The 22140-nt window shown below is 38.1% G+C and overlaps 1 protein-coding gene across 3 annotated transcripts; it reads right to left on the reverse strand.

Moving 5' to 3' along the window:
• Positions 1 to 123: 123 nt before the first annotated feature.
• Positions 124 to 22140, reverse strand: LOC123499562 (protein transport protein Sec23A-like). Of its 3 annotated transcripts, none has more exons than XM_045247693.1 (18): positions 22030 to 22140; positions 18463 to 18856; positions 18004 to 18183; positions 17712 to 17852; positions 17301 to 17456; positions 16996 to 17118; positions 16446 to 16643; positions 11598 to 11723; positions 11285 to 11433; positions 10946 to 11088; positions 10551 to 10806; positions 9491 to 9647; positions 9152 to 9303; positions 8881 to 9052; positions 8301 to 8456; positions 7527 to 7589; positions 6851 to 6877; positions 124 to 458 (listed from the first exon to the last, which is right to left on the reverse strand). In XM_045247693.1, the coding sequence occupies exons 2-18, from the start codon at positions 18853 to 18855 to the stop codon at positions 369 to 371; spliced, it is 2682 nt and encodes an 893-aa protein (XP_045103628.1). In that variant the 5' UTR covers position 18856; positions 22030 to 22140; the 3' UTR covers positions 124 to 368. The 3 variants fall into 3 exon arrangements, with proteins under 3 accessions (XP_045103628.1, XP_045103629.1, XP_045103630.1); XM_045247694.1 differs by lacking the exon at positions 22030 to 22140 and adding an exon at positions 21883 to 21904; XM_045247695.1 differs by lacking the exon at positions 6851 to 6877.

Consider the following 22140-nt stretch of genomic DNA (forward strand, 5'->3'; position numbering starts at 1 on the left):
AATAGAAGTTTTTATATAAAGCTAACTTGCCTACATGAACTTTCATCATTCTGATAAAACCTCAACTCCATGGAAATCCTGCTTGCCGACTATATATTAACTTTGGTTAAAAATACGAGGACAGAAAATGTGGTCTTTATTTTCTAGTGAAAATTCCAAAATCCTTTTCAGTTTTGATGTTTAAAATGTAACCATCACCCTAATATTGTGCCTCTTTGGACTTCTGGTAGTAGGGACAAACTTTAGTTGCACTGATTTCCTCAAATATAATTTGCTATACTAACATTAATTATCATAAATATACTGATTAAAATTAAACACTGTACAATGGAATATATAATATGTAGTAGCTAAATATACAAAACACTTCAGGCATTGGTGGTGACAGCAAGTTTCTTGAGATGCTCCATGAAGACTTGTAAGCTGACGTCATCCGTGAGCACAGGTGCTCCACCGTCCTGCAACACATACAAGGTGTTATTTTACTTGCCATTAAAAGCTTCTTACTTAGGGTCACTAGAAATAATCCATCTGTCATCATAAAAGTAAGATATTTACCTTTTACCTCTGCAAGTACCCATCACCTTGTTAGAGAAAAAGAATTATTTCCATGGCATTGAGTAACTTCAAATCCTTTATGATTGCACACTTGTTAATAATGTTTGCACATCTGCTGCTGATTGCATGAATATCCTGTTCTTCCCCCCCCCCCCAAGTATAAAAATACATTGTAAATTTAACATTATAATAGAGATTCATTAGTACAGTAGTTAAACTCAGGAATATTTTACTTTCTTACTTTTTGACTACAGGTCTTCCTCAGAGAGAGATAAAGTGCAACTCAAAACCACACATTTTATATACAATTTCTTGCGGCACTGATTGGCCCATCTCCTGCCTGTCATTTACTGCTACTACATAGATCACCTGTTCTCTTGTTTAAGTTCTCTCTGTGTATATAGATTCTCATGCCTTTCTGTGTTATTTGGAGAGACACCTGCATCACCTTTTCTTCACTCCACATTGACTGATGTCATTTTTCATGTATGTAATGTACCAACATGCTGCTTATCCTGTGGTGTCTGATGTCAGCCTTGTGCTCCTTCAACCATGTTGCCAGTCCTTTGCTTGTTTCCTTGTAGTATTTCTTATTACATCCGCCGCATGTGTATTCAGTCTTCACTGTCTTGCCTACGAGGTCCTTGATCTTGCTGCCTATAGTTGTTACTACGTGAATGTCAGAATTTTTAGTAATTTGGACAACTCAGGATACTTGTGAACCATTAAAAGCTTAAGCTGTCTTTTCATCTAGTGTCTCCTTCTGCAAGATGGATCTTGCTTTCTCCTCTAATATGCACTAAAGTCCCTTCAGGTACCCTAGTTCCGAGAAGGCATTTAGCTCTAATTCTTCTGACAAGAATTCCTCACTGCAAATTCTCAGCAGTCTGAGGAAAAAGCCAATGACCACTCCTGATTATGTGCATGAAGCCATTCTTGTGTGTTAGGTTTTTTGTAGACTTTAAATTGAATCTAAATATTAATGTAGTAACTACTATAGCCAGCAAGATCAAGGACCTCGTAGGCAAGAAGGTGGAGAAGACTGAACACCCATTCGGTGGATGTAATAAGGAAGACTACAAGGAGATGAGCATTGGACTGGCGATACAGTTGAAGGAGCACAAGGCTGACATCAGACACCACAGGATAAGCAGCATGTTGGTAAATCACGAAGTAGAGTAATGCAGGTGAATCTCTCTAAACACAGAAAGGCATAGGAATCTATATACACAAAGAGGACTTAAACAAGATAATAGGTGACCTCTGTCCACACAGTGGTCAACACAAAGGTAAGCAGCAGTGAGTGACACAGGCAGGAAACGGGCCAATCAGTGCTCCCCAGACTGTCTGTGATCCTCCAGGTTCCTATATATACTGTGCAAGTGGGCTTGCAAGCCATTAATTCCTCTGTAGGAGCTGTGTAAGCAAAGCTAGTAAGGAAGTAGAGTGCTCATCCACATCCTGTTATTCTATCCCTTACCCACAAATTGTAACAATGTTCTTACATTCGTACATAGTTTAACTTTTAGTTGAAGTAATAATTGTAAGTTGAAAATACTGTACACACATATGCTGCTGTTTTACTTTTTTTTTGCAAGAAATTAATGTGCAGGCGAGTATAGCATAATCTGCTCCCCCTCCCTACATATTTGAGTTGTGCTGCATAGCATTAAGTGAAAAATATTGTGTACAATGTATGCTGTGCATGTTTAAAAACATTTAATGACCACTCCAATATTATTGGTGTGTTGCCTGTACATTTGCTTCACTAATATACAAAAAATTTAATGTCAGATCATGCTATATTCACCCTGCACATTAATTTCTTGCAAAATAAAATAAAACAGCATATGACGTGTAGAGAGTATTTTTGACTTAGAATTACTAGAAGAACATCAAATCCCTAACTCACAGGACACCCTATATAATCTCATACATGGCACTACTAGAAGAACATCAAATCCCTAACTCACAGGACACCCTATATAATCTCATACATGGCACTAATGTGTCAAACCCACATATATCACACTCAAACTGAGCCATGACACAAACTGTCTTCCTTTGTAATCTTCCAACATCCCATGATAACCTGAAGTACAACTATATACACCTCAAAATATTTAAAATGGCATAAGTAACAGGACAATCCTGCAGTCCACAGCTGATGTGCTCATATTGACAGTTCTGCAAGTAATAAGACGACAACAAAAGCTATGTACACTCTCTCTTACTAATGAGAGAGAATATTAAAATTAAGAGATTCAATATGTTATGGGGAGGGGAGTGTGGAGTAACAAAGTGTGCAATGTAGAAAACATTTTAACAGTAGAAATAATTTCATATCAACATGGTAAAAGTCTCTCAGTTCATTAATACACAATTTGAAAATCCCATTGATTCCAACTAAAAACTGAAATTGCAAGTTACATATGTATGTACACAATGTAAGGCAAAGGAACTACTCTGCTCCTGTTCAGAGACTATTCTAGTAAACAATGTTACAAAGCTAATTGTGAACAAACATCAGTAATAAATTAGTCTTTAAAAATACTAGGTGTTATAAGATGCAGGTCAGTTCTTATTTAATTCAATAAGTACATCTTCCATCAAGGCAGGAGACTTTTACCATACTAAGATACTATCATCTTGTGCCTGATACACACTATTGCTCTGTTCACTATGTTCAAGAAATGCACAGTAACCAGAGTAAGAAGAGAAGCATGGATAAAGAGGTATGCCCACTATGTTCAAGAAATGCACAGTAGCAGAGTAAGAAGAGAAGCATGGATAAAGGTATGCCCCCATCAAAATATAAGTACAGTGGAAGTTCCATTGTTTGGGCAAGAGATTTAACTCCCCAAAAATATAAGTGTATGGACCCATTGGAAATTTGTTCACATAATAGCTAGATGTGAATGGAAATATTTGTTCACTTAATAGCAATTTGCAAGTCAAGTAATTTGATGATGGAACTTCCCTTAATCTGCAAAAATGTTCAGCTGGAGGACAGACCATGAGCTAAGTGAGAGCAGAGCCATAGTGTGCATCAGGTCTTACCATCACCTTTTAAAAGTATTATAGATTTCTAGTGCATTTGGCACTTACTCCAATATCTCTCAGGCATTAATTACCTTGTGCATGTAACAAGCTTTATAGAAAGAAATGAAGAATACCTGACATTTTTTTGGGCATTTGAGAAATACAGTACTAGGCAAAAATATGCGACCATGTAGGTAGGTATGTGATCGCATATTTATGGGGAAAAAATGGTGTTTATGAATGTGAAATAAAAATTAGACAAAAAATTTGCAACCATTCTATGACGTCATAGAATCTTTCTCGCTCAAGACCAAACAAAGCCAACTTTCAGTCTGCCTCAGCCAGAGTGAGGTTGTCTGTGCTGTCTTGCTGTGTGACAGGCCTCTAGAATTTATTTGCCACACTGTCAAAAGCTAAGGATTTAACAAGTGAGAAAATTGCTCAAATGATTGGTCTAAAAAAGGAGGCCATACAATTACCGAAATTTACAATTTGACTGGCGGGGGGGGGGTGAACAAGTGTGAAGAAGTACATATGCAAATTTTGTGGAGGAAGTGATCACATAACTACAGAAGAAACCCCTCTCTCTGGCAGACTATGCAAGATCTCAAACATGCTGAAACGACTCTACTGTTCATTTCAGTATACAGGCAACCCCCGGCTTAATGAAGGTTCACACAACGAACGTTTCCTTTTACTAGCATCTACTTGTTTAACGAACACCAAACTCGCTTTAACGAAATTTTATCCATGCAATTTTTTGCAAGTTTGAAAGCCCCACCGTATCACGCAAGCCAACAGGCTTTTGAATACACCAGCGCCTTTCGTGGACAAAACACGCACCATTCACTCCCCTACCCTTCCCCGCTCTCAGCTCAAAACAATAACAGTGTCCAGCGCCAACTCGTCTTCCCTCTCTCAACAAGCCAGGAAGTCTCTTACTCTCAAAGTGAAGCTGGATATTATTCACTGACAAGAGAGGCCAGAAAACTAATAGCATTGCTCACCACCATCTTGACTCCATCTACTGTCTCTACTATTTTCAAGTCAGCAGACTATTAAGAAGGCTGGTGAGACCGTATCTTCCTTACAAGCTAAAAGAACCACCTGAACTCATGACTCTGCAATGGATAAAATGGAAAGCCTTGTGGAAATGTGGTACATAAGTTTTGTATGCAGTACATTTATAAAGTTACTTACATACATACATTAGTGTACATTATAATGACTGTCTTAAATTAAACTGCTTAAATGTTTAACTTCATAATTTTACTTTCATTAAACATTTTACTGTACTATGATGCACTCTTTGCAACCCCCGCTTAACACGAGAAAGCTCGCCGACGTATCTCATACGTCTCTGACGCCCAGTTCCCTCAGAGTAGCCGATGTATCTCGTACGTCTCTGACGCTGTACAGGTTAATAGAGTCTGCTGACTTGAAGATAGTAGACAGAGTAGATGGCGTCAAGCCATGGTGGGAAGCAATGCTATTAGTTTTCTTGCCTCTCTTGTGTCTGTGAATAATATCCAGCTTCACTTTGAGAGTAAGAGACTACCTGGTCTTCTTAAGAATGCTAGGCAACATTGCAGGGCGTTTTGGTGGCATATAGATCAAGGGAAGACGAGCTGCTGCTAACGCTGTTATTGTTTTGAACTATGGGGAGTGAGTGGTGCGCGTTTTGTCCACGAGGCGCTGGTGTATTCAAAAGCCTGTTGACTTGCGTGATACGATGGGGCTTTCAAACTTGGACAAAATTACCTGGATAAAATTTCGTTAAAGCGAGTTTGGTGTTCGTTAAACAAGCAGATGGTAGTAAAAGGAAACCTCCATTGTAGTGAAATTTCGTTGTGTGAACCTTCGTTAAGCGGGGTTGCCTGTATTTGTAGCACAATTCGAGATCTTGTGGGATCTGCCAGAGCGAGGTTTCTTGTGATATTTGATCACTTCCTGCTTCACGAAATTTGCACATGTACTTCTTCACACTTGTTCGTCCCATGTCAGCCAAATTGCAAATTTGGTAAATTGTATGGCCTCTTTTCTTTAGACCAATCATCTGAGCAATTGTCTCACTTGTTAAATCTTTAGATTTCAACATAGTGTGGCAAATAAAGCACTACTAACTACTCACATCCTGTAAATCCAAAAGCCTGTCACAGACCAAGACAGTGAAGACAACTTCACTCTACTACTGTCAGAGGCAAACTGAGAGTTAGCTTTGTGTTTGCCCTTGAGCGGGAAAGATTATGACATCATAGAATGATCTCAAGTTTTTTGCTTAATTTTAATTCATCCTCATAAACATGCTTTTTTTTTTTTTTTTTTTTTTTTTTACCATAAATATGCAACCACATACCCACATGGTCAGGTATTTTTGTCTAGTACTGTACAGGTTAACAAATCTTTTATCTCCAGTCCTTCTTAGCATCTAAGACTTTCCAGCTTTCCAAATGGAAGTAAAACTGCACTTGTAATGGTTCAAAGTAACAGGCTATGAGGAAATATAATTACAATATACACTTTGTTCCACAACACTGTAAGTGACAGTTTAAGCAAGACGAATCTGGGAAAAGGGATCCAGAGACACTTCTATTTTCATCACTCAGATATGGGAGGCAATGCAATAAAATGAAGAAATCTCATAGTGCACTAAAAGTGACCACTATATAAAATAAATAAAGTCAATGTTTTGTAGCTTACACATTTAAAATTTTCAATTCACTTCTTGAAAGAAAGATAGATGTGACATAATTCACAATTCATTATGAAAAAAATGTAAATAAGAACACTAAGAATCCCATGTTTTCTAGTACCATCATGACACTAGAACCACCTAATTGTTGTTCTAAGATCTGAAGAGAAATACATTTACCAAAAATAAAATGTTCATCAAAGCTATATCCAATAAAAATCTAGCTGCACCAAGAGAGTATTCTTTTAATTCATTCCATACTTATTCAAATATAATAAAGAAATCCACCACACATTCATCCCTAGCAGCTATTAACATTTTAACCAAACTTTGCTAGGTGTTAGTAGAATGTGATCTCCCAAAAATTAAACGAAGTGCAGGATTTAAAAAAAAGTTATCCATCCCTGTGCAATGCCTGTGTGTGTGTGTGTTTGTGCACTTTCACATGCACTTCCAGTATTCCAGTGTTCACCATGTGGTACCATCACCAATCCTTTATAAGAAACATAGTGACTTCCCCAGACAAACACCATCACCAAAAACAAACAAAATAAATACCGTTGAATTGGGGTCTGGGATGGCTGACTGGAAGATTAAAAAATCAAAGTTGCAAAATTAATAACCAAATTTAAATAGGAACAAAACTAATATAAATAGGACCAAGAAGCACCAACTTAAATAAATTTTAAAATGAAACTAGTAAACCAAATTCAAATAAAAAGGAGCAAACCAAATTACAAGATAACTTTGAGATACACCTACCTATTTTTGAAAATTTGTACTTAGACATACATACACTACAACAACTTGTAGTTCCCTTAACACAAACAAAACTGTCCATTCTTGTGCCTCAGTTGCAAATAACATTATTATTCCCACAGACACTCAAGGTATTCTGAGGCATATAACACAAAGATTAAGGTATTCTGAGGCATATAACACAAAGATTAAGCCCATTTCCACAAATATTCTCTCACTCGTTATTTCAGTTTCCTAGTGGTTTCAGTCCTTTAATCCAGGAGGTGAGGATCCCATACGAGATTACACAAATATTTCAACCATGGTCCCAAGTGTCAAAGTGAAGAGGCTACACATAATTTTATTTGCAACAGAGAAAAATTAATTGGAAGTTTTACTTGTACCAATTAAGGTTTCTTGATAGTATCTCTAACAGATGAACACATAACCAAACCAAAATCTACTTTAATAATTACCCTAATAGTAGTATACTCACCCCTCCATACATAGCGTTGTTGTGAGTCTGAGAAGGATTCACTTTGGACAGCAGGAATCGAGCCTGTGAGAAACAAAGGAAGTTAGTGCAAGAGTCCTCAATTAAAATCTTCCATATTCTATTCCCTCCAGAAGCACTGCTACAATTACAAGTTTTTGCTATTTGTTTTCTAACAAGCAGCCACATGAGGCAGCAATAGACATCTGCCCAAACAATAACTACTCCTAGTGAGGTCTAATGCAGTGGATAAGGGGGTGCTGTGAACTCATCATTAAAGCCAGTGTGACCTCCATGAATCATGTGTCTTACAATACAAGGGTATAGTCGCAGCCTCCCCTCTAAAGACAACCCTCTTTGTTCACACAAAACAACATGCACCTCGTTATACATACACCCTTCTGAGGAGTGGACCATAAATGTTCCGAGGTCGAACTCAAAGTCAATCCTGAATGTCTACGTACTGCATCAACTTTTTTTCATTAACATATGCAATCTTCTCTTAAAACCCAAAAACTTCATTAATAGAAAGTGTCAATCTTTCTAAATCCCCTCAAGACTTTGGGCACCTAACCAAAAATATCTCCAATGACTTTTGTCTTTATTGTCCTTCCTACACTAATGGTTTATGCTTTACTTACTAAATGACTAAGTTGAACCATGTTCCATTTCAAAAAGACGATTTACCACTTCTAGATTCTGAGTTACTTTATCTAGTCAGGTACATTTGTCTCAATGACTAACTCCTACAAACCATACACATGAATGGTGACTCACCTGTGAGCCACCTTGTTCAGTCTCCACATAGCGAGGGATTGGGAACCTATTAGCAATTATATCTTGAGCATCGTCTACAGGCACTTGCAGAAGTTCCTTAAAGCTGGCATATTCCTCCTGATCTTGGTAGCCTTGTTTTCTCCATGCTGTCATTGTCTGGTGAAAGATCAAATCAATCATGCTTTCCATTTACAATCAAAGTAAAAGATTATGGCTGTTAGAGGACATATACATACATACATACTGACTTCTGTGTGAATTTAATTTATTAACAGCTGTTAGGATATCAAAGCTGAAGGCAGGTTGAATATTATTAACATGTCAATATGTACACATATGTATATAATCTATATTCTATGACAGTGAATGAATGCCCCGTCTTAGTCTCCTTCAAAGGGAGATGTCATGGCCATTTTTTCTCACATAAAACAGGTTATCAATAGAATTAAAATACTACCTACTATCCTAACAAACTGTACCTGTATGTATGCTGCCTTGAAATACCTACGATATAAACATTCACCAAGTTGTGAAGAGTGTCAAGCATTGCATTATGTTCAGTATCTTTAATCTTGCTCACCTCTCCAAGGAAAATGAGCACCAAGAAAAAGGTGTCAAGCAACAGTATGCGGTCTGGCTGGATGGAGGAAGTATCCAGCATGACAGCTTCCAGCCCATTGAAGGAGTAGCTGTAGAGTACTGGCTGGATCATCGTCAGGCACTCACTCACTGACTCCCGGTTCAGCATGCATCTGCAAAAAGCAGAAAACACATCCAAGTAGTTGGATATAACAAGTTAATGCTATCATATAATAACAGCATCTTTACCTTAGGAACTATACTCCACTGACCTGTAGAATGAAGTCTCATCAGGTGAGTTGTTGAACACCTGCAGAAATTGTGACCGTCTCAAGTGGAACATGAACTGGGGATACATTGTGAAGTTGTCCTGGAATCTGTAGCTGTTAGGATCATTAGGAGAAAAGTCTCCAAACTTTTGGCACTGAAAGGAAACAAAATGTCTTAAAGTTTTATTACTCATTCATTTCACTTAGAATAAGTATCATATTATTACCGATAAGAACAATTAAGAATCATGAAATAATGTAACTAGGTGCTGTACATAATTTTTATTCGAGTTATTGATTTTGATATTCAAAGGCAAGATAACTTAAAAGCAAAGTACTAACCAAACGGATAAGCATACGATCCACCCAACGCAACACATCTGTTCCATCTTGATCTGTCTCTGAGCGGTGGACTGCCAGGCGGGCCATCAGCACTGCTGCCGCTTCTTGATCAAATCCAAGAGCTATGGAATGTTGTCCTGTCTGAGCATCAGCCCAGCTGCAAGTTGATAATTAGAGTAGCATGAATATCTGTATGAATACAAGGTCAAAGTTATGTATGGCCTCTATAAGAATACATTTTTAACCTGTCAAGTGTGTAATAGGATTCTGGGAGTCATACATCTGGTCACAATTATCAGCATAGAAAAGTTCTCAAAATATTTTACTGTTATAACATGAGATTGTGTGGAAAAATATAGGAAAAACACATGTTAGTTCATCATGTACATAAGTTCAGGCATGGTGGTGTAATAAAGTTGCTCAGCGTTTCAGCTAGCTGGTAGATAGTTGTTGTGATGATGAGTGATCTGATGGACAAATAGTCATTGTGGTAGTAAGGATGATGTCTAGATAAAGTACTGAAGACAGTACTGTAATAAACATTGAAAGATTTACTTATAATTCAGGATCATCTATTCAATGTAACCTAACGGCAAGTAAAAGTTTCTTCTACAAATCTACAGCATCATCATCAACACAAGCATTTATTTGTAATAAGATAGAGAGCGTGAATTCAATCCAAGTTACCAAACATCATTTCAAGATATATGGGAACAAAACATAAGCCACAAAGTTTAAAATAGCCTTTACATCACATTTAAGTCACAGTTACATGCTGTTCATCATATGATGTATGTCACAGTTTACAAGTTAAGTGATGCCTGCCAGAGGGAAATTAATCACGAGATATCCCGGGATATATTCGTCAATACAAGCACACAAACTTTTCAAGAGAAAAGTTCCTACAGCCTGAGCTGTGGCTTGCAATTAACAGGTTAAAGTGTACTTACCTATTAGTCATAATCCTCATATGTGATCTTGGAATTATCAACATGTCCAAAGTAGAGAAATCTTAGCCTTATGAGCAAATTCAACAAAGCAAGACCAGCAATAGACTTACTTCCTGGCAACTGTTGTGACCCTGATCCTGGTCTGGCCTGAGGAATGCTGATAGCGAGTGATGAACTGGACATGGCCACGTCCTCCTGGCACATCAGATCCCTGTTGGTTGGCCACCTCAAAGAAGATAGACATTGTGGTGTTTGGTATGAGGCCACACAGCTTCCATTTGGTTGTGTTTCCAATGCCTATCTCCATTTCAGCCACATTGGGTCCCTTCTCATGGGCTGACACACATGGGCCCAAAGCTCCAGCAACTGAAACAATGAAGCTTGCTTTTACTCATGATAAAAAAATTGGAACCAATGACCCCTTACTCACTCCTAAAAAAAGACTTCCAAAGTAATATAGAATAACCATCAAATATAAACACCACAATTGAAAGTAAAAACATACTCTTTAGCTCTCTTGAGGTCTTGACTTCCAGTGTGGCATTGAATGCCATTTCCAGGTTGTTCTTTTCATCTCTGGCAAAGACACGCTGGAATGTTGACCGGAAGAGGGAGGAGTTGAAGGAGTCTCCAAGTACCATATGACCACTGAAACAAGTAAGGACATATAAGTACACATAATTCTATACATGGATAGAGCTACAACCTTGAGAATCTCAAAGGAATTTCCCATACATGTGGTCAAATTAAGAAAATTCTCAAATTTAAGAAGTTTTACGATAAAATTTCTAGATAAGCAACCAGAAATCACAGAGATGTAGCAGTCTAATTGTGACAGACTCACCCAGTAAAGTTGGCACAGTATTTCATCTCATGCAGTCCCACCTGATCCAGGGCACAGGCATACAAGTCTACAATGTGTCCATTATCTGATACCCTCTTGGCCAGGCCTTCATAGAACTTAATGGCCTTCTTCATGTACTGACAGTTGTCCTGAAAATTAAAACCACAATATTAATCCTGGATCTCAGAAAATTAACTGACAATTGACCTTCAACAGTATAAAAACAACGTTAGAATCAAGGACTTTAAGATGATGGCCACAAAGCTTACATTCATCTTGTGTTCTGCATATATGAGTACATACAGGTACTGACCTTTTCAATGTCATGATGGGAACGGATGGGTTTGCGAAGGTCATCGTCCACCACCATGCCTGGGCCGTAGGAGCAAGCACCCCCAAGGAAAGTGAGGATGCGGGCACCTGTGTTAGGGTAACAGACCTAAAGGGGAAAGGGAAACAAGAAAACGTTAGTACTGAATAGGTGCCACAGTATGGGACAAAACCACATTAATCAAGTCATTAACTATAAGGAAATCAATAGCTTGATAGGTATGCACACCAAATATCATTGCTGCATTATCTAAAAGATAAAGAAAACACACATTTCCAGTTACATTGAGCACAAACACACACACACACACACACACACACACACACACACACAGCTGGTAGACCCAATTTGGGATGTGATCAACAGCTCATTCACAAAAGGGAAAAGAGCCAAGCCCTTTAATTATATGCCTGTCACTGACTAGTGTTATGGGAAAGTTGTGAAATTGTGATTAAAGAAAAATGGCTGGATTATCTGGAGGAAAATTGAATTATAAACAAATCCCAATTAGAAATTAGAAAAGGAAGATCATGTATAGCAAATCTTTTAAGTTTCTATACATGGGTTGCAGATGAGGCAAAAGGGAGAGATGGATGGGTGGACACAGTGTATTTAAATATTAAAAAGACTTGACAGAGTACCACACAGAAGACTCCTATGGAAAATATAATAGGAGGAGTACAGGGAAGTATCTTAAGCTGGATGAGGGACTACTTAACAGAAAGAGAAATGAGGAGAGCAATAAGAGACAAACCATCAGTTGGAGCACATTAACTACTGGCATACCACAGGGGTCAGTGCTGGTACCAATAATGTTTCAATACATATATTAATGACATACAGGAGAACCTGAGTACATAGCTATATAACTTTGTTTGCTGATGATGCAAAACTCTTGAGTAATAGGAAAAATGAGGATTGTATGAAATTGCAAAGAGATATGAATAAGATCTGGGAATGGAGCTGAAAGAGGAAATTAGAATTTAATGTCGAAAAATGCCATGTGATGGAAATGGGTAAAAGTAATAGAAGATCTACGTGGGAGTACAAAATGGGAGAAGTTATAATAAAAAAGAAGGAAGAGAAGGACCTGAGAGATTATACAGGACAAGTAAATTGGAGAATACTGTAGAACAAGGAGATGAGGATAACATTCGAAGCAATAAGAAAAAGGAAAACAGTGCCCTGTGGCAAGTGTAAAGACTATGAAGCCATGTTGGAGGGACTAAAGCAGAAGATAGGGCAGAAGTGATGAGTGAAACAAAGCTGGAAGAGTGGAGGAAGGAATGGAAAAAAGAACAAGAGGATGAAAAAAATTAATTTTCCAAAGTAACAAATACAAGATAAAAAAAACAAAGATGCAGTGATACATATGATTAAATAAGAGGAAGAGTTAGTGAAAGGCACAGTAGATAACACAAAATGTATATATGGACTACAAGAGAAGAGAAACCTATTGAAGTTTGCGAGAGAAAAGAAAGAAAAAGAGATGGTTGAAAATCATTTTGGTGATTCAGGATGAGGAACACAGTCTAGAAAAAGGAATTGAAGGAATATATAGACTTGGAAAATAGTGAGGGAACTAAAAAGGCCATTAAAAATTAAAATGAGATCCCAAGTGGGGGTTGAAGAAATATTAGTAAGGACCAGAAAACTGCTGTGGTCATCAGAATAACATTCTCCTGCATTCTATCTGTAGTTTTTCATCTATAAACTTATATTAACACCAAAGGCTTATTAGTGGTGAAAATGTCTGATAATCAAACGGCTGCACATTTGGTCATATACAAAGCTCTGTCATCTCCCTTCTCGCAGCCACCACTGTACCAGTTTGATACCTTATTACTGGTAATACCATTATACCGGATGCCAGTGCACATCCCTAGTCCTGCCGCAGTCTGGAGAAAAACAACATTCTTCTGTGTTCTGTCAGTAGTTTTTCATTTAGAAACTTACGATGCCACCAAAGAGGCTTATCAGTGATGAAAATAAGGAACCTGGTTAGAGTGCAAGCGTTAGTGAGCCACAACACTCCATTAATGGATTTACAGGAATCACACCAGGAGAAAAGTTACAAAGATGTTTTCATGGATGGTGACCCCTCTTCCAGCGACCTCCCTCCTCCTCCCCACCCTTCTCCCCTCCTCTTCTAAATTATCCATCACCAGCCTTCACTTACGGCAGGGGCGGGCAACCTCCGGCCCGTGGGCCACATCCGGCCCACGAAGGCTTAGTGTCCGGCCCGCCACCCTGCTAGGCTTTATTAATGCAATCCGGCCCGCGGACCTCCCACTAAAAGTAGAGAAGAAACTCTAATAAATTTTAAGTTTTTAAATGAATAAATTATACTATTGAATTACTTTACATTTCATTATTATTATTATTATTATGATTATTATTAGTAGTAGTAGTAGTAGTTGTAGTAGTAGTCGTGTGTGCATACGTTTTCTTTTATTACTATAGTATTCCATGCATTTATCTGAGATTTCGTTTTTCACTCCGGCCCGCGACCTCCTTCCAAGAGTCTCATCTGGCACTCACTCTAAAAAGGTTGCCTGCCCCTGACTTACGGTATGTACAAAAAAAAATTGTAAAAAAAAAAAATATTGAAATTTTTATAAACTTGAAGTTTTGCTAAGATTAGAACAAATTACCTGATTTATAGGCATCAATAGTCAAACTTTTAATACTCGAACAGCCATTTGGAATAAATTAAGTTTGAATATTTGAGTCGAAACATTTATGCTTGACCTGATGTTCACAAAAAATCAGAGCTTTAACCAACTATTAAATATCATAGTCCAATGAGGAAAAGTAAGCATATGGTTTTCGAAGTCAAATTGGAGGATTGAGAAATAGTGAAATGCAAAGCAAGTCATAAACAAGAAAGTTTGAATCATGCCAAGACCAAATTTGAAGGATTAAGTAAACACATACTTTGGTAGTATTGATTGGAAACAAAATCATGGAGGGAAAAACAGTGAAAGAAAAGTATGAAATATTCTTAGTAGAGTACAATGGGGGGGTGAAGAGCATGTTCCCAAATAAAGAGTAAAGGAGAGCAAACATGTGGTATTATGCTAATGTGCAAAAGTTAAGAAGAATAAGAATGTAGCCCAGTAGAAATTAATGAAACAGACAAAATGAGGACAATAGGAAGCAATATAAAGGGATAAGAAAAGAATATGTTAGAATAAGAAGGGAGTAGAGAAAGTTTGAAAAGGATATAGTAGAAATGTGAAGAGGACGTAAACAAGTATAAAAATGGAAAGATGATGAACAGAGACCATCAATAAGTTAATCAAGAGAAATAGGACATATGAAACAATGCAAGAGGTAAGTGAACTTATGAATGAGAGCTTTAGATCAATATTTAATGTAGAGAGAGATTTTAAAGAACCAAACAATGAAGTAATACAGGAAGGGTTAGCAAGCATTAAGGTACATAAACAGGAAATTTGCAAATTGTTAGAGAAAGTGGATGTTAGAAAAGCAATGGAGCCAGATGGAATGTCAGGATGGACACTGAGCTAATAGAACTGATTTGGGATGTGATCAACAGCTCTTTGATGGAAGGGAGAGTACCAAGGGAGGGGAAAAGAACGAATATAGTGTCTATATACAAAGGAGAAAAAAATTACTGAGCCCCTAAATTATAAGCAAGTGTCACTGACTAGGGTTGTGGGAAAGATTTGCAAAATTGTGATCAAGAAAAAATGGATGGAATATCTGGAGAAAAATTGAATTATAAATAACTCCCAATTTAGTTTTAGAAAAGAAATATCATATATAACAAATTTACAAAATTTCTATACAAGAATAATATATAAAATGCAAGGAAGAGATGGATGGATTAGGATATCAAGATATCAAAAAGGCTTTTGAAAGAGTACCACATAAAAGATTCTTATGGAAAATAGAACACATAAGAGGAATACAAGGAAACATCTTAAGCTGGATGAGGGACTACTTGATGGGAAGAGAAATAAGGCCTGTGGTAAGAGACATCTCATCACGTTGGAGGACAGTAACTAGTGGTGTGCCACAAGGTTCAGTGCTGGCCCCAATAATGTTCCAAATATATTAAAGATTTACAAGAGGGCTTTGTTTGCAGTCAATGCAAAACTATTGAGAGTAATAAGGAGCAATGAGGATTGTATGGAATTGCAAGATATTGACAAGGTATTGGAGTGGAGCCAGAAGTGAAATTATAATATTATGCAGAGACATAAATGGGTCATTTGCTTCAACATTTAAGACACTAATATCAGGGTGGTGTTTAATTACACAGAAATGAGTATGATGAAAAAAATCATAACCACAATGATAAGACCTAGACCTGAATATGCAGCAGAGGTGTGGTTTCACACATATGCAAATGGATATCAAGAAATTAGAAAGAATTCAAAAGAGAGACAACAGACCTTATCTATGAAGAAAGACCGAAGGAAATGGGACTATCAACTTTGAAAGACAGATGGAAGAGAGGAGATCTAATAATGATGTATAAGATAGTAAACCATATGGAAAAGATACAGACTAGACTTGGTATCATTGACAGAAGATGCAGATAGATGGACTAGAGGAACACTAAAAAGTTGAATTTTTTACATAGAACAGTGGACAACTGGAATGGCTTGATTGAAGAGATCATAGCAGCAGAAAATAGGCATACATTTAAAACGTTGGATGAAAGTAGATATGGAGACAGGCCACTATGAGCCCCAATCAAACCCTCTAACATACAACTAGATAAACTAGGTAAAATACACACACACACACACACACACACACAGTCATTCAGAAAGAAACCAAAGCAGCAGCCCAAACCTCAAGTAGGCCAATGGCAATAGAGAGGGCTGCCCCTGAGGCTCGCAGAGGGCGCTTGCCCGTCATGACAGGCCATGGGTCACGACGAAGGTCTGCCAGAATGTCTTGCAGTGTAATCTCACATTCCTGCACAGGCTGCAGGAATCTGTTGTTCATCTGGCCTGGCTGAGGAGCTGGAGCAGCTTGGCCAGGCATTTGCTGCAAAACTTTGGTTTCAGTACAAATGTTCAAGATTTCTCTAAAGCTCATGCAACAGATTTAGTTTCTTTAAGTACAGCACATAAATCATATGAAGCAAATCCATTACACAAATATGCACAACATCCTACTGATATATAATATCTTCTATCAGACTCACTTCAGTTCAACAACAGATGACCTAATGCTGGAATGACTTATGACCTATGACTGCCCCCAAATCACACACATCCTCTGAATATATTTGCCAAGGATATAAAATTGAAAATGATGATAATAATACTATAAGGGAAATATATGAGAAAACCTAAAGCATCCTCAGAACAATATGCTCAGCTACAGTACAGCTCACCTGAGCCTGGGCTGTGGTCCTCAGCCCCACTCCAAGGTACTCCTGCACTGTCTTAGCAGTCTGATCCTTTGCACCAGGGAACACATACTGCTTCCTCATCACTTCCTTTGCCAAAACATGGACCTGTAGAAAAATATATGTAGGTACTATGTAGCAAAACACTGGTACAACAACTGAATAATAATGGTTCCTAAGTAGCATAATGACTGTAGTGATAATACTGAAGTTGAATCCAATTTATACATGTTAAATAAAATATTTTAGTCTAAATCAAAGCATGAACTTGAGAATTACAAAACACTTACATGAACATGTCTGCCAAAGGTAATAAGGCCCACCAGTGCAGTGGCAGGCATCAGTGAGAGAGACATTGTGATGGACTCTCGCAAGGCATCCAGCTCCTCTTTATCCACACAGGTATCCATCACAAAGAGGAAGATTGGTGGCAGATTTTGCTGCCTCTATAATATCAAACAGAACATCATTTTTAAGGCAAAAGTAAAATCCAGACTTAATATTCTGGTAATATAATGACTCATAAATTCTACTTAATTGTTGGTACCAAATTATGCATTTCCAGCTTCACATAAGATATACATACATACATATATAATTTATTCAGACTTAGCAGGAATGACATCACATTAGTAATACCAAGTATAAAGAAACTACACATTTTGGAAATATTCAAAGCCGTCACATTCCTCCTGCCTTACCATAAGAGTGTATTCAATGGTGGAGAAAGTAGAGAAGAGTTCAGCTGGCTGGCTCTGCTCACTGATTGAGGCATACGAGCTAGGGAAGGGGTTACGTTGGAAGCAGAAGCAACAAACCCAAATCTTAGCTCGAAAATCAACCTGTGCGAAAGACCAAGCCATCAAGGCATTTCATTAATTTCTTAAGACAAAGTTCTGTCCATACTATGATGTAGAATGGAAAAAGAACAAAATCATCTTATTCAGAACTTGTACTTCCAAAATTGTGTTAAGCTGTTTCACTATAACCTACCTGGCACAAAGGATTGAGGATTGCCCCACACTGCATCTGTGTACACTTCAGTGGTTCATAGCAGATGGGCGGCAGGTCGTCTCGTTTCTTAAGGGGAGTGTAGGTGGCAGCAACTGGCACTACCATGCGAGTGGCTTCAATGCGGTTAGATGGCCACACATTCCATGAGAACCGAACACCCTGAAGAAAACAGAGGTAGTTGTATTGGGCAATGATTGGAGCTCTATTGAATAACAAACTGATATAAAATTACATTCCCCTTGTCACAATCCTATTTCCTGCACTATAAAGGATGCCCAGAAGAGTCCAAACTAATAACTGAATCACAATTTCAACAAGCACTCATGTGGCACCTCATCCAAATCAGCACACAATGCATCAATTAATACCATAGGATAGCTTCACTGACCTCTAACCTTTAGTGGAACACCAAATCATTAAAAGGATAATATATAATACCTCTTTGTTTTCTTGTGCCTCAATGAACTCTTGATATGAACTCTGTTGTTGCTGTTGCTGTTGCTGTTGCTGTTGTTGTTGTTGTTGTTGTTGCTGTTGTTGCTGCTGCTGCTGTTGTTGCTGCTGCTGCTGCTGTTGCTGCTGCCCAGCATACTGATCCTGCTGATACTGCTGTCCATACTGCTGCTGGCCACCATACTGATCTTGCTGATACTGTTGTCCATACTGTTGTTGCTGCTGCTGCTGGGGTTGCTGCTGTGGCTGATAACCATACTGCTGTGGTGCTCCGGCAGCAGGTGGTTGGTACTGCTGCCCACCACTGGGTGGCTGATACTGCTGTCCAGCACCAGGCTGCTGGAACTGCTGCCCTCCTTGCTGCTGGTATCCGTACATGCTGAAACACAAATGCACACATACCAATCAACAGAGCTGGGCATTGCGACACCAAATTGCAACTTTGCAACTTCACCACATAGTAAATTCTGAAGTTGCAAGATTGAAAGTCGCAAACACTTTGAAAAAAAATTTCACACCAATTTTCTGCTACTTTGAACAGGAAAAAACAAAAATCTTTTTACAAAGGAATATAAACTAATGGTTTGGGGATTACAAGAAAAATGTTCTCTATAAAGACTGAAATAAAAAAAAATTTGTATGTCCACTATCTGGGTCTCTTTGATGGCAAGATTACCATTATCTACGTAGATCTGGTTGATGAGATTTCAGACTTTTTATTCTGAACATACCTGTAAAATTCTCTGGGACTGGATTTAGTAATGCTTGCAATATACTTTTTTTCTTTTTCTATACTATGTGGGTTTTTCATGGGAATTTTATGGGCTAAAGGAGGTACTTTTGGGTACCTCCTATCAGAAAGCCCACCTGCTAGGGAACTGTTACCCCGAGTAAGAAGACCTACCTACACTCAGACCATGGCCAGGAATCGAACCTGTGCATTTGGAGACCCCTTGGACCCCAAAGCGTGTTTACACTGTACCGGGGTAGTCCCAAAAATCTAAGTTTTTTCTTACTCTGTCCAATGAACTTTGATCTGTGCGGAAGTCTTTCATACTTGAGTTTATCACCCTCGTTTGAAATTACAAATATTTACAGCAGGCACAATTTTTCTGTAATATGTGACTCAACATGGTTTAGTCCACCATTTGGGTTTCTTGTTTTTGCATGAACATCTTTTACACATTGGGATACATGACTTCACAGCATTTTCTAACCAAGATCAATGCTCCAGTCTGTGGCAGCATGAATTGTCCAGGTCTCTAATAGTCTTCTTTGTACATGAAAACTACTCAATCACTAACAATGTCTTTATGTTTGAAAGTAGATGTTAAAAGAGATAATCTTGTGGTTGCTGGTACTAAATTCAAGACCAAAAACATGCCAAAATTTATATTGCTGAAAGAGAAGATGGGCCAGAAGGACATAGAGGAGGAGCATGACCTGTTGATATTAGTTTAGTTTCTCTGCCTTATAAAAACATGTTTCTGTTATCACAATAAGGTTTGTTTAGTAATTTAGCAAAAGCAAAATCACACAAGGAAAAAAAGTCAGTCACAAAGTTGCATGCACTGTAGGAGCTAAAAGTAGAGTCACAAAGTTGCAGTCACACCAGATACAGGGGCAAAGTTGTAAAGTCATAGTACCACATGAAAAATTATCTTCACATCCAGCTCTGCCAATCAACATTAAATACACTTATAATAATGATTATCCAAGTCAACATTACACAAGAAAATAATTTGTTATATAATTATTTCATTATAATGCACCTTGATCAAAATTAGAGATTTTTTTCAAGTCAATTTCACAGCTTCATTATATAAATGATAATTAGGAAAAGCATCAGTCAATTTGCAGTTTTTTCCAACCATGGAATCTCTGATGTGGCTTATGGTTTTATGGTGAGCAATGTAATGATTTAATACATTATGTCATAAATTAATATCTTTCAAGTTATGACCATTTTTTCAACAACTTATGCCTACCTCAACTTCCCAACGATCTTGGAGGGAAACTGGGGTTTTTGGGTGGGGCAGCATTATATTGAGTAGTGTACATTGCAAAAGATGTCAGAAATCAACAAAATCACGTAAAAATCTCTGAAAATACTTTGATGAAGGAGGCAGCAACTGACTGCAACAGTAGCAAGTGTTGCTTTGTTGTTGTTGAGCAATGTTGCCAACAATTTGCCACCCCTCAATTTGGATTCTTTACAAAGTCTGTCCCCCCAACATTACGTCCAGGTCCTCCCCAAGGGCTACTAAACAAACCCAACATTATAACTTCAATTCAATGCTCATTACTAACCAAACCCAATATTATAGCTAACTTTCTAGCTAATGGGCTATACTTCCCTGGAACCACACCCAAGGGTTACTAACCAAACAACATTACAACCTCAATTTAATGCACATCAAAAACTATATATTGTCCAAAGAAAATATTACATCTCCTTTTAAGAGATTAAAATGTTGGATTTGGTTAGTAACACTTGAGAGGATCTGAAGGAACTGCCCTTGCTAGGTTTCAATGTTAGGGTTTGTTTAGTAACTCTTGGGGGAATTCTAGGTTTGGAAGGCTGCAGCCCCTCTAGCTAGGTTATAATGCTGGGTTTGGGTAGTTAGCCTCTAGGTTTTTCATTAAATGTAGTGGATACAGCCAGAAACATAGTGAACATTGGTAACGCTGCACTTGCTACCACTACCTCCACCATCAGAGTGCTTTCAGAGATTTTGTTGATTTCCAATCTCTTTTGCAATGCACATTACTCAATGTAATGCTCCCCAACACAAAAACTCAATTTCCCACAGATCCCCAAGATTGTTGAGGAAGTGAAGTAGGCAGAAGTTGGAGTTGAAAAAAGTCGTAACTCGAAAAATATTAAATTGCGACGAAAATTACATATACCATCAATCGATTCACTACATTTCTCACTAGAAAACATTAATCAAATCAGAGATTCCATGGCTGGATGAAACTGCAGTGACCAAAGCATCATATTAAAAAAAAAAAAATACAGTAATTGGAAATAAAGATTAAGGTTACTACCATCTCAAGTGTACCACTAATAACAAAATAACTCCGCAAAATCCACGTACTGGGAAATGGAGGAAGGGGGAGGGGATAACGGTGGGAGGTCATATATTACTGTACTGAGCAAGAGACTTCATTGCCACTAATTATGAAAGCAAGATGCTGGTCTGCTGGACATTAGGCAGACAAATCCAAAACAATTCTGGAAGTTTTGGGTTGGAAGGAGTCATGTCTCGAGGGAAAAAAAAAAGCCATCACTTTCATAAACACCATATACAAGAGGCTGGTTATTGATGTTAGTGAAACGTAGGGGAAAGGAAAGAACAGCAAAAATACTGAAGTACGTACACGTCATTAATCAGCACTGACCTAACAAGCCAAGTGGGCAGTCCAGCTTTCCTTGAGAAAAAAGTTAAGTCCACTCAACCTTAACCCTAAACCTCTACGTTCCTCTTAGGCTGCCTGAAAGAGAAGTAACTATCACAAGCAACACCTCTTTTGACAGTCTGGGCGTACCTGGGCTATGTGAGGAGGCCTGGCGGGCGGCACGCACCTCCTTTGGTCTGGACTTCCACGTAGCTACTGACACCTCGATCAACACGCCGCACTCGTTAACCCACCAAATCC

This window comes from Portunus trituberculatus, chromosome 50, assembly GCF_017591435.1.
Source record: "Portunus trituberculatus isolate SZX2019 chromosome 50, ASM1759143v1, whole genome shotgun sequence".
Classification (NCBI taxonomy): Eukaryota; Metazoa; Arthropoda; class Malacostraca; order Decapoda; family Portunidae; genus Portunus; species Portunus trituberculatus.

Bases quoted from the DNA above. Each gene is read 5' to 3' on its own strand.
- LOC123499562 (XM_045247693.1), bottom strand. From the start codon at position 18,855: ATGTACGGATACCAGCAGCAAGGAGGGCAGCAGTTCCAGCAGCCTGGT. The intron at 17,119-17,300 runs GTAAGTGTTTTG...ATTTTTCTACAG, and splicing joins CCTTTGGCAGACATGTTCAT to GTCCATGTTTTGGCAAAGGA. The intron at 6,878-7,526 runs GTGAGTATACTA...TTAATCTTCCAG, and splicing joins ACAACGCTATGTATGGAGGG to TCAGCCATCCCAGACCCCAA.